General features: G+C 36.3%; 2 protein-coding genes across 2 annotated transcripts; both read left to right on the forward strand.

Annotated features, from left to right (window-relative positions):
• The first annotated feature begins 393 nt into the window (after positions 1 to 393).
• LOC107551725 (syntaxin-12-like) lies at positions 394 to 2,173 on the forward strand. The gene is made up of 5 exons (XM_016233448.1): positions 394 to 431; positions 917 to 1,082; positions 1,378 to 1,450; positions 1,556 to 1,638; positions 1,886 to 2,173. Exons 1-5 carry the CDS (start codon positions 394 to 396, stop codon positions 1,976 to 1,978), a joined length of 453 nt encoding a protein of 150 aa, XP_016088934.1. The 3' UTR covers positions 1,979 to 2,173.
• Positions 2,174 to 11,112: 8,939 nt separating this feature from the next.
• Positions 11,113 to 12,268, forward strand: popdc3 (popeye domain cAMP effector 3). The gene is made up of 3 exons (XM_016233474.1): positions 11,113 to 11,667; positions 11,765 to 11,873; positions 11,944 to 12,268. Exons 1-3 carry the CDS (start codon positions 11,174 to 11,176, stop codon positions 12,235 to 12,237), a joined length of 897 nt encoding a protein of 298 aa, XP_016088960.1. The 5' UTR covers positions 11,113 to 11,173; the 3' UTR covers positions 12,238 to 12,268.
• Positions 12,269 to 13,758: the final 1,490 nt, after the last annotated feature.

Consider the following 13,758-nt stretch of genomic DNA (forward strand, 5'->3'; position numbering starts at 1 on the left):
TGACCAAGTAGTCCGTGTGACATCAGTGGTTTTACTGTAACATTACGAAGCTAGGAGAATACTTTTTTGCACAAAGATAACGACTTTATTCCACATTTTCATGACGTCAGCGCCGCCACACGCTCGCATCATGGTACTGTCGTGAACGTGCGTCCAAAGTGACGCAGTAGAGACGAAAATGTGGAATAAAGTTGTTATTTTTGTTTTCTTTGTGCAAAAAAGTATTCTCGTAGCTTCGTAACTTTACAGTTGAACCACTGATGTCACACGGACTACTTTGTCGATCATCTTGGTACTTTTCTGGACCTTGAACGTGGTAGTTACCTTGCTGTCTATGGGAGGGTCAGAGAGCCCTCAGATTTCATCAAAAATATCTTAAATTGTGTTCCGAAGATGAACGAAGGTCTTACAGGTTTTCGAACCACACGAGGGTGAGTAATTAATGACAGATTTTTTCATTTTTGGGTGAACTAACCCTTTAATTATGAACACACTGGTTTGTAGTGCAAACAGTTTTACGTTTACTGCACATTGTTATTCTTCTCGTTATTTCCCTACCTCACACGTTCACAGAAAACGGCTTCCGCTTTGAAAATTATGGTGGATATAGAGCACATCAAATATGGTCAGCAGAAGCTCAAAAGTTGTTTTTACTTGACACTCGAGAACCAGTAAGGTTCTGTCACATCTGAGGTTTGTTCTTGCTCTTTGGAATGGCACAAGAGGGAGTAAATGATAATAGAATTGTCATTTTTAATAGCTTAATGTCTAAAATCTAAAAATGAATCCTTTATCAAGCGGTGTTCATAAATCATTTGACCCTAATTCAAACCCAAGGATCAAATATTGCCCTCATGTATTCAAATGCACAACACAAACATGCAATACGATGATTTACTGATATGATATGAATCAGATATGAACAATGTGGGTCTGGTGAGAGATATGAAAGCGGAAATGTTCATAGCTTTTTTCATTTGAAAAGAAATGAAGGGTGGAGAATGCAAGCAGAAGAGGAGCCTTTCACCGAAGAGGACCTCGAGCTTATTAAAGAGAGAGAGACCAATATCCGTCAGCTGGAGGTGAGCACTTCCTGTATGACATCAGCATACAAAAATGATCATTTCTCATAAGCATTCAAGCTAGCCTTTCAGCTTTTTTTTGATCATTCATTTTTTATACCTTCATTTTTTTTTGCAAATGGTAATTACAAAATGATCATTTCTCATAAGCATTCAAGCTAGCCTTTCAGCTTTTTTTGATCATTCATTTTTTATACCTTCATTTTTTTTTGCAAATGGTAATTAAATGCTAATTCTCAGACATGGATTGTAGTACAATGTCCCAACTGCTTTCTGTTCTTGATTCCCGATTCAGTCAGACATTATGGATGTGAATCAGATCTTCAAGGATCTTGCAGTCATGATCCATGACCAGGGTGACATGATAGGTTAGTCTAATCAGATTTGAAGAGCTTCGTTTAAACTCATTTTTTTGCACAGATTCAGCTGTTCACAGATTTGAAGGCCTGGTTTCCTCCTGTCATCATTCACAGATAGCATTGAAGCCAGCGTGGAGGGTGCAGAGGTGCATGTGGAGCGAGGAGCTGAACAACTCCAGCAGGCGGCTTATTATCAGGTATCAGGAACTGCATTACAATATATTCAAATAGAAAACTAAGAATTCACAATATTATTGTTTTACTGTGTTTTTAATCAAATAAATGCAGCCTTGGTGAGCATACTAGATTTCTATCAAAAAACAAATAAAGGTCTCTATTTCAAAATTATTTCAGACTTTTGACTTGTAGTTTATGTAGCAGATGCATACACTAAGCAGTGCTGCCTGGTTGACTGTATATAACTTGTGTTTTTTTCCTTTTAAGAGAAAATCCCGCAAGAGGATGTGTGTTCTGGCTCTTATCCTGTCGCTAGTGGCGACCATCTTTGCTATAATCGTTTGGCAAGTAGTCAGATAAAATGAGAGCAGAAGTACTGGATGCTACTTCAGTGTTGAGTGAGTGACGTGTGTGTGTTTATTGTGTGTGCAAATGCAAGCACTACAAAAAAAACTACAATTTCTGTAGGAATGGCTGGTGATATTGTGATGTGAACCTAGGGACTCTTAAAGGGGTCATGTGATGCTGCTAAAAAGAACATTATTTTGTGTATTTGGTATAATGAAATGTGTTTATGCGGTTTAAGGTAAAAAAACACACATTATTTTCCACATACTGTACATTATTGTTTCTCCTGTGAAAAAGAAATATATTCAAATGTATTTAAAATACATGTATTTCATGCTAAGTATACTACAAATACAATTACATATTTATGTACTTAATAAAAATACCCTGCAACTGTACTTCTGGTATTTGATTGTGCTAAAGTGGAACTATTGCAAATATACTTCATGTACACTTTAAATATCTTGCATTTAAAGTCCAGTATTATTCAATCCTCATCAATAGTGTCATTAAAAAACATTTTAAGCTTAATATTAAGAAATGCACATTGTGCACAAGTAGTGCTCCACATAAAGTTTCATTATGATTTGTATGTCAGTAAGTCTTGAGCGATATGTCAGTAAATAATATATTAATAGATTGGAACTATACTTAGTATGCTTTTTAAATATATTATGGATCAGATCCCAATATTAAGAGCCATTCATGCAGAAATACAGATCAGTGTTCTCACTAAATCTGCACATATGTGTTAAATAAACAATGCTAGTATAAGAGAATAGTTTCCTCTTTAAAAATATCTGGAGCATATACAGTACAGCATTAATTATGATAAGGTTTACGTTTGCAAGCACTTGCATGAATGTAATTCCTTTTAAAAGTTGTGTTTTGTCGCTTCAGGTCTTGATTATTATTTTTATTTTTCAGCTGAAATTATGCAAAATAATAGTTTATTCTTAAAAAATATTTATTTCTCAAAGATTTTAATGTTGTGTATGTTTTTATGCCCAGTGCTTTGATTCTCACAAGTACATGCATTTCTTAGTAGTACATACATATGAAATATGTTTTAATAAATTGTTCTTCAATGCTTATCTTCTATCTATCTCTATCTATCAGTTTTTTTAAGATAATCACTATTTATTTAAGATAATTTGTTGTTAGTGTTTCTTTTTGTATGCTCTAAAATTATCATTAAAAATAGAAACAATATGCATATACTCTTTATTATACACTACCATTCAAACTACCATTAAGAAATGATAATTTTATTTAGCTGGATGTGTTAAACTGATCAAAAGTAAAGACATAAAGTCACAAAATATTTCTGTTTCAAACTAATTCTTTTGTTCTTTTGAACTTTCTAATACATCAGAGAATCCTGAGAAAAAAAATCAAATGAATCATGAATAAATTTAATCGTGTATGCAAATCAGCATATTAGAATGATTTCTGAAGGATCATGTGACACTGGAGACTGGAGTAATGATGCTGAAAACTTGCATCACAGGAATAAATTACATTTGAAAATATATTCTAATAAAAACACTGTTGTTTAAAATTGAAATAATATTTCACAATGTTACCATTTTTATTATATTTTAGATGAAATAAATGCAGTCTTGGTGAGCGCAAGACACTTACAGAACTCAAGAACTTTTGAACAGTATGTAGGTTATATACTCAATATAGGGAATATTGGTTTATTATTGGGAATATTGTCAGTTTATTTCGCTTGACAGTGCTGAAGAAGTTCTTGGCATTTTGCAGTTCTAAGGCCGTCTTCTTTACAAATCACAGAAATCATTATCATTTGCATAAAAACAAACAAATGTGACCCTGGACCACAAAACCAGTCATAAGGGTCAATTTTATGAAATTGAGATGTATACACCATCTCAAAGCTGAATGAATAAGCTTTCTATTGATGTATGGATTGTTAGGATATGACAATATTTGGCCCGAGATACAACTATTCGAATATCTGGAATCTGAGGGTGCAAAAAAAATAAAAAATAAATAAATTGAGAAAATCGCCTTTAAAGTTGTCCAAATGAAGTTCTTAGCAATGCATATTACTAATCAAAAATTAAGTTTCGTAAATTTACAAAATATCTTTATGGAACATGATCTTTACTTAATATCCTAATGATTTTTGGCATAAAATAAAAATCAATAATTTTGACCCATACAATGTATTTTTGGCTATTGCTATAAATATACCCCAGCGACTTAAGTCTATGGGGTATATTTAAGTGTATAATTTTGTGTGCCAAAAATTGCCAAGTGTATTGGACCTATGAATATGCCGACTTAAACAGGACTGCAAAGTACCATGTTAATGTTCAGTTTCTGTTTTACCCACAAGGTGGCACACAGTAAACATCACTGATCGGCAGCCTGCCTTTGTCACCAAAGGTCACTATGATATGGAGTTGATGCTTGTCATTGTAATGACAGAATATTCAATGTTGTGTCCTGTTGCTCAGGACAGACTCTCATCAAGGGTCAGCATCACAAATTATAACTTCGTCATGAGTTTGAAGTGCTCTTTGAAGTCATTTTCGAGTGGCGCTTCGTCGTTCTTGTGCGTCACTTATTGCCATAATCAGCAGGCAGAACACCCCCACTGTCCTCCACTGATTAGCATGACTAACAGTTCAACATGCACATCTTATATTCTACCCCACATTTTGGGAAAGTCTTGATTATGATTGCAGTGGCTGAAGCGTTCAATACATGGAGAAGTGTTTAGAGCTGAGAGGGACTGTGTAGGAGGTAGAGGTTTTGCATTGTTTCTTAGTGCGCAAACCATATCAGAATTGCAAATATTTCCTTAATTTAATGTAAAGCTATTTTCAATTGGGGCAACATCGGCTGCACTCAAGTGTACCAAGATATTGACCATCAAATTTTTTTCCAAGAAATGATGGTCCTGGAACAACATTTACACTGTATCAGCCATCGGATTTTAGGAAAAGGGTTTAGGTTTGGCTTAAACAGAGCTTAAACAACACCGTTGGTTTACAGTCGGGAATCTGAACGTACCCATAAATATTAATCTTTAACATAACTCATCGCACACAGAGCAATCCAGTTATGCATTACTACTAGTGTGCATTTGAATGTGTTTGTGAGGTGGAATATAAATAATATAGGTGTCTGGCACCGTTCAGTTGTCTCTTTCGTTTCTGTTTTATTTTGCGCAATTAACAAAATAGCATCTGTGTCTTCTTTAGGAGAACAAAGAGAATCCTAAGAGAAAAGGTCAAATGAGCTCTCCCCCTTGGCTGCTATTTTGATTGTGGTGTGAAAGGAGGGATGTTGTTTGTCATGTTCCTTTTCATCTGAGGCTACTTTTTCCCTTCAATCTTTTTCATTTCCTGCTCCAGAGCTGATTCTTTGTAGAAATATGAGAACAAAGGAAATGGGAGATGGTGGTCTTGTAATGTGTGTGTGTGTCCATTCTCTTATTTTGCAAATCCAGATGGTGTGGTAGAGGCATCTGTTGGTCATATCAACAGATTCTTTATGCTATACTATACTATTAATTGTTTATTAAAGGAATAGTTCGCACAAAAACGAAAATTTGCTGAAGATTTATTCAGCTCAGGTCATGCATGATGTAGATGAGTTTGTTTCTTTATTGAAACAGATTTGTAGAATTTTAGAATTAACTCACCTGCTCACTAATGGATCCTCTGCAGTGAATGGGTGCCGTCAGAATTAGAGTCCAAACAGCTGATAAAAACACAGTAATCTATTAGTATCTTGTGAAATGAAAAGCTGCGCGTTTGTAGGAAACAAATACAAACAAATTCCGGCTAAAATATGAGTATTGAGAATATCTGAATATTTGGGAAATTGAATATGAGACTATTTTTCTCCGGTGAAAAAGTCTCATCTGAATCGAGAGAAAAAAATATTTACATTTACATTTATGCATTTTACAAAAGAGGACCAAATCAATGAATCACTTAAGAGCCAACACTTGATGTAACACACATATTTATTAGACAGCTATGCACAGATTTAAGCACCGTTTATGAACAAAAACAGTCTAAAACAGTTCTAAACAAAATTCAAGAGGATAGCAGGAGATGGACATTTAGAGAAAGTGTTACTATGAATCATGAACTTGTATTTTGACCAGAAGCAACAGTTTAATGATGGATTTGTTTCTTACAAACATGTAGCTTTTCGCATTACAAAATGTTAAAGGGTTAGTTCACCCAAAAATGAAAATTATGTCATTAATTACTCACCCTCATGTCGTTCTAAACCCATAAGTGTCCTTGGTCCCAAAACTCAGTGATGTACATAAACTCCTTTCATCTTTGGAACACAAATTAAGATATATGGATATGGCGCAGCTGACACAGAACAGCATACGCTGTTTGTGTTCAGTGGATATTCTCCAAAATGGTGATAGGGTGACGCGGAGGAGACGAATTGTTGAAGAAAAGTCGTTATTTCTGTTTTCTTTGCATACAAAAAGCATTCTCGTAGCTTCATGAAATTATGGTTGAACCCCTGATGTCACATGGATTATTTTACAGATCTCCTTGCTACGTCTCTGGACCTTGATCGTGATAATTACATTGCTGTCTATGGGAGGGTCAGAGAGCTCTCAGAATTCATCAAAAATATCTTAATTTGTGTTCCAAAGATGAATGAAGGTCTTGCGGGTTTAGAACGACATGAGGGTGAGTAATTAATGACAGAATTTGTAGTTTTGGGTGAACTATCCCTTTAATTGATGGACTGCAGTCATGTGGATTACTTGTGGATTATTGTGCTTTTATCCACTGTTTGGACTCTCATATTGACGGCACCCATTCACTGCAGAGGATAATGTAATGCTATATTTCTTCAAATTCCTTTCAGATGAAGAAGCAAGCTCATAGATGGCCTGAAGGTGAGTACATTTTAAGGCAATTAATAATTTGTTATTGAGCTATTCCTTTAATATCAATACGGACAAAACAACACGTGCATACAATGACAAATGGCATCATAATAATATGTTATCTGAGCTTTTTTTTATATTATAAACCCATTTAAGACTAATCTAGTTGATTAATAAAGATCCTGATTACAGTCATGTAAACAGGTAGCCTATGGTCACAATTGAAATAATACAGGGAAAGCACAAAACCTTATTTTTTGTTAGTTAAGTGATTGAGTCTTAATACAGACTCAAGTATTGTCACTCAGTTCCTCACTTCAGTAATTAGGTTCTAAACCGGCACTCAACAGTCCGCACAATAAATACAAGCTATACATTAGTTGGGTCTGATAAAAGTAAAAGGAGGGTGAAGTGTATAACTTAAAGGAATGGCTGAAAAGACGCATCTCAGCAAACATTAAATCATTCAATTTGAATGCATAGTGTTGCTATTATGACATATCTTTAATATATCAAATATGAGCAATTAAGTATATACACACACACACAGCGATTCTGCTTTGTCTGTCATTCGCTATTTAATTAATCTGAATGAATTAATCTAAATGATCAAAACACAATTTTAAATAGAAAAGTCCATTTAGAATTTTGCATTAATGACACTTGAAATACAAACATTTTGTGCTATGGCAGCTAGCAAATGTTTCTATTTATTTCCCTTAATAAGACACTGGCTGATCATCATCATGATATACATACTAAACATGATATACATGCCAAAAGACTCCCCACCTGCACTGTCAGAGATGTTTTAAGACATAATAAGATGCAATTTAAGAAACCTGACACCAGCATTGAGGATTGCACACCTTTAATGGTGGTGTTCTATTTTTCCGTAAAACCTCTCCGCTAAAGGTGTCCTTGGTCCCAAAACTCAGTGCTGTTCTTTTAGATTAATGACCGAGCAGGTACTTCATCTGTCAGTGAACATGCGCACACCTGACACACAGTCTAATACAATTATGCTGTTAGTTCTTTCATTATCATGGAAGTTATGCATACATTTCACAGATCTCACACCCCAACTGCTTTGCTCTAATTCCCTGTTTCTCTGTCTCTCTCTTTTGTAGACACACACACATCCACTGACAGATATACTGGGGTCTGGGATCTATATATAGACATGCTGGGTGTCTAGTTTAGACAACACATGTCAGCTCCCTTAACAACATGCTCTACTATGTTCTCCATGTTTACACAAAGGGAAATCACAGATATTATATGGATATACAGAAGATATGATGTTTATTAGGACTTCAACACTTGCGGTTTTATAACCCCTGAGTCTGTAGAGAAGGTTTGTCCTCAATTTCTTTCTCGGGTGAAGTTTGTTTTCATACCCCAGAGTGTGTATGAAAGGCACCTTCAGCTGGCAGGCTGTAGGCTGGGGGTGGGGTTGGGGTGTTAATGATGAGTTATTTCCAACCAGAACAAAACTGCCGCTGCTGAAACACCCTGATTTGTGTCTCAAGGAGAAAAGTACTGTCCCAGTGTCATACACAGTATCTCATGCCTCATTATAGTGTGATGTTTTCACACATAAAGACTGTCTGTCCTTTACTTGATGCAAAGTCTTGGAAATTGTATTGTACACGCAACCTTTATTAACATAACAATTATGTTGTGAAATAAATTCCATTGTTCATTTTGCATGTATAAGGTACTTGAATAACTCAAGTGACCTATTTTGAGAATAAGTAGCCTATTTTGTGATGTAAATTCCATTCCATTCCAATACTTCTACTCAATTACAAGAAGAGTTATTTTTAGCCATGGGAGAAAAGGCTCAACATAGATAACATTTTTCAGGTTCCGAACAGAGGATCATAACAGATTTTGTTGTCCCAGACAACAGGAAATATTCTCAGACCTTTGATGTTCTGGCAAGGTTCTCTCGAAGTTATGAACGATCGTTCTTCTAGTAATGTTAATAGAATATTCATTCAAAGTTAACTGATCTTTAATAAAGTTCTCAAACCAGTGCAAAAACTTGTTTTAGGACATTCAGTGAACATTCAGAAATAATATTTTCATAACCTAATGAGAAATATTCTGATAACATGTTTTTGTTAACTGGGTGTATTGTCAGAATAGCCATGTACACACTGTAAAGTTTCAGGAGTAACAACTGCATTTAGCTGCAGTGCGTACATAATATGTCATGGATATGTAAATATAGATTCACATATCAGAGGAATATTCAGTGCATTAACGCAGCATAGACTTCATATAGATACTTATACACTGTAAAAAAATATTGTAAATATGCTACAGAAAACAAAACTCTTAAAGGGGTCATATGATGCTGCTAAAAAGAACATTATTTTGTGTATTTGGTGTAATGAAATATGTTTATGCGGTTTAAGGTTCAAAAAACACATTATTTTCCACATACTGTACATTATTGTTTCTCCTCTATGCCCCGCCTTTCTGAAACGCGTCGATTTTTACAAAGCTCATCGGTCTGAAAAGCGAGGTGTGCTCTGATTGGCCAGCTATCCAGTGCGTTGTGATTGGCAGAATACCTCAAGCGTGTGACAGAAACGTTATGCTCCTTACCATATTGTGATAATGCCATGTTAGGCCGGAGCGATGATTCAAAAACATGAAAACCCATTATAAACGAGGCATTCGTTGCATCCAGTGGGGATATAATTATGGATTATAATGACTTATACTGTCTGTTTACACGTTGCATTGCATCGCGCCGCGATAGTGTGCAAACATAAAACCATGTCTGCATTTGTGATCGGAGAAATGACAAACAACAAGCCCTACTCTACACTGGCCAAAAAACTTGCTTTAAATATAATTTCTAGTCGTGTCCATTTTTGGAAGGCCAAACAAAGCAGTTTCACTTTCACAACAAAACACAGCGTCACACACAGCGGCCTAAAGTGAGCAGAGGCCGGGGGCTAGCGTGTGGAACGGCCGGAGGGCTAGAGTGTATATATATATATATATTCTGGTAACAACAGCTGCTAAAATTATTTTGTAAAATCTACGGGTTTGATTTTATTTTACAGTGTACAGACTGTGAAAGAAATTGAAATAACCATAGGCATGACATATTCACATATTTTTAATAAAAAACTGTATTAATAGTCTGCATAAACAATAACGGCACAATAGTGTGAATAAGTAATGAAGCCATGATATTAATATTAAGTTAAAAGAGTGATTAGTAGTAATAGACTATTGTTTAAATCAAATTAATTAATAGTTTATATGAGTAGTTTATAATAGTTTATTAAGAGTTAAGTATATGAAATTTTAAATCATTCATAATTTGAATATTAACCATAAATTAGAACATTAACTAGACGAATGATTAATACTGTTCAAAACCGATAATTTCCCAAGTTCACATGTCCATCTATTCCTTGAAAGCAATAATGAGATAAGGTAAAAACATTTGACTTGCTGTCTGTAAAGGAAGGGCTCAAGCACGGGACATACCTAAACTAGAACGTCCCCTGGACTACTTAAAGTCCATTCCAAGTTCATTTATAGCTGAGATTAAAAATAAAAGTGCAGTTGGTGTGGTGAGGGGTGCTATAGAAGAACTGTGTTGCAATGGAAAAATAGAAATAGAAAAAAATATATGCTTACTAAATAGTACACAATATAAGAAACTAGGTGATGGCTTTTGAATGCATTCTGTTGAACAGGAAATAAAAAAATCGCCATGTTCTCAGTCACATCCATATTGACACTCTTTGCACTAATGGGGCTTGACAACTTAATCTTTCAAAAATTAATCAAGCAATCCTTTTTGGGTACAACAGTCTGGTAAGTGCATTTTGGTCACATTTTTTACGATGTACTATCAAACTCTAATTGTAGAAGTACTAATGCTGCAGTCAAATATCAGTGCAAAAAGAATTACAACTCTTTTTCTATAAGAAGAACCTCTTCGGCAAAAAGTGTGGAGGTGGTAATATTTCAGCCTCTTTAATTCATGGCATCATATCAACATTAGTCCTCTGTAAAGTGAAATCTCAAGAAAGATTTTAGGAGAAACCTCGGAGACATAAATCACTCCATTACGTCTCCAAAGCAGCAAACTTGAAGTAATAGTTTCCTTTGGGGAGGCTGAAGGATTATGTTTCTGTGCGCAATAAAGAGCTGTCGGTTCACAGGAGCTTGAAGACTGCTACAGATCATATCTCTTCAGAGGAGTGTAGCCTACAGCTGATATACACGATTCTCGTCTGGGCAATTATTCCTTTTCCATTATGGATCATTTGACAGAGACTAACTTGACAGCAGAGACTCTGGAATACCCAGTGTGCTCAGAATGGAAGGAAAATCCTGAAGGATCAATGTTTCATCTGGCACATATACTGCTGGTTTTGGGATGTATGGGAGGCAGCGGCTTTTATGGATTACTCTACATGTTCAGCTTTTTAACGCTCGGGTTTTTCTGCTATTCGATGTGGGCATGGTCCGATCCGTGCACGACGGACTCGTTTTCATGGACTTTTGCGCTTTTCGCCTTCTGTCTGGCACAAGTTGTGCATGTGTCGTACCGATTGCGCCGCGTCACTTTTGATAAGGAGTTCCAGGATCTTTACGATTATATGTTCAAAAAGCTTGGAGTATCCTTAACACATTTTGGAAAAATCGTGGAGTGTTGTGAGGGCGATGTCTATACTATAGATAAAGACCACTGCTTCGCCGTGGAGGGTAAAACCTCCATCGACAAACTGTCCGTTCTTATCTCAGGCAGGTGAGTAGCTAGACTTTCATTACTAGAAATAACCCGCGTAATATGTCTTACTATGCGTGCTTAAAGGCAAACAAGACACTCGCTTTGTCTAAAATAGGATACGAGTGACGGTGAACGGGGAGTTTTTGCACTGCATCTATCCATTTCAGTTCCTGGACTCTCCAGAGTGGGATTCCCTCAGACCTTCAGAAGAAGGGTTTTTTCAGGTGAATAAATAGTGTTTTTGTGTTCGTACTGTAAACTTTATAATGGAACAAATTCTGGTATTTTCCCCAGGTTACGTTACGCGCAGATAACCGGTGCAGGTACGTGGCGTGGAGACGTAAGAAACTCTATCTGCTGTTCGCGCAGCACCGCTACATCGCAAAGATCTTCGCGCTGCTGGTGCGCAATGACATCGCGGAGAAACTCTTCTCTCTCAACGACAAGGCTTTCGACATCCGCGGGTTCCGCTATGATCTCCGGTTACCAAGCTTCTGTCACGGACCAGAGCCAGAAATAGAAAACACAAGTGAATCCCGGCCAGTGCTGGGACCAAGTAAAACCAAAACGGCAGAAAGAGACTCGTGAGAAACGCACGATCCAATTTTCTGTAGTCTTCCCAGATAGCACACGTACGTCTGCAAGATGTCTGTTAAAGATCTTTTGATCTGGAAAGCATCTGCTGTGTACAAACATCTGCCAGACGTCTATAAGATGTCAGTTTTACATACATTCTAAATCATAAACATCTTCAATACATCCAATAGATGTCTATTTGACATCTAAAATGAAACGTCCTATAGACGTATTGCAGATGAGCAAACACTCTAAAAAATGTCTTCCAGATGTAAATGCAGACGTCAAATAGACGTCTCCGCGATGTACGTGTGCTATCAGGGTTAACTGATGGTAATTAATGGTCTTGTTTTTTTGTTTTTTTTGCCAGGCAATGTTTTATTCTTTTATATTGGCTGCTTTAAGTTTTCCCCAAACATTTTTGTCTTTGTTTTATGTAATTGCAATGACCTCCTGAAATCAGTGGGGGGGTTTTTTCAGCCATGCAATTTTGCAACAGGAGAATCACATACTTATTCAGAAGATGAAGTGGTTTTCAGTATGATACTTATTAAACAGTCTTTTCTCTGTATATCTAGCATAGCCTATGTTTGTGGAAACGTTTGAATGAATCAATGAGAGGATAACTCTGTACACTCTAAAACATGCTGGTTAAATACAACCCAGTGCTGGGTAAAATAGGGACAAACCCAGCAATTGGGTTATTTTGACCCAGTGGTTGGGTTACTACCAAGAAAGTTGGATCACCATGATGGGGTTTAGTGTTTGTGTGAATGACACTGCAACTTCTTTATATAAGAATTGCCCTCCTCAGCTCGCAGACAAGCTGTTTGTGATGAGCTTTAGCAGTGGGGGGTTTTTTTCAGCCATGCAATTTTGCAACAGGAGAATCACATAATTATTCAGAAGATGAAGTGGTTTTCAGTATGATACTTATTAAACAGTCGTTTCTCTGTATATCTAGCATAGCCTATGTTTGTGGAAACGTTTGAATGAATCAATGAGAGGTTAACTCTGTACACTCTAAAAAATGCTGGGTTAAATACAACCCAGTGCTGGGTAAAATAGGGACAAACCCAGCAATTGGGTTGTTTTGACCCAGTGGTTGGGTTACTACCAAGAAAGTTGGATCACCGATTTTTTTTTACAGTGTGGGTTAAAAAGGGACAAACCCAGCGGTTGGGTTGTTTTGAACCCAACCGCTGGGTCAAAGCAACCCAACCTCTGGGTCAAAACAACCCAACCGCTGGGTCAAAACAACCCAATAGCATGGGTTGTCCCTTTTTAACCCAGCGCTGGGTTATATTTAACCCAGCATTTTTTAGAGTGTAGCCTACAATTTTGGCTGATGAAGTAGACAACATAAAGATGCATCTCAATAAATTAGAATGTCGTGGAAAAGTTCATTTATTTCAGTAATTCAACTCAAATTGTGAAACTCGTGTATGAAATAAATTCAATGCACACAGACTGAAGTAGTTTAAGTCTTTGGTTCTTTTAATTGTGATGATTTTGGCTCACATTTAACAAAAA

The sequence above is a fragment of the Sinocyclocheilus grahami genome, unplaced genomic scaffold (assembly GCF_001515645.1).
Source record: "Sinocyclocheilus grahami isolate Dianchi unplaced genomic scaffold, SAMN03320097.WGS_v1.1 scaffold431.1, whole genome shotgun sequence".
NCBI classification, from domain to species: domain Eukaryota; kingdom Metazoa; phylum Chordata; class Actinopteri; order Cypriniformes; family Cyprinidae; genus Sinocyclocheilus; species Sinocyclocheilus grahami.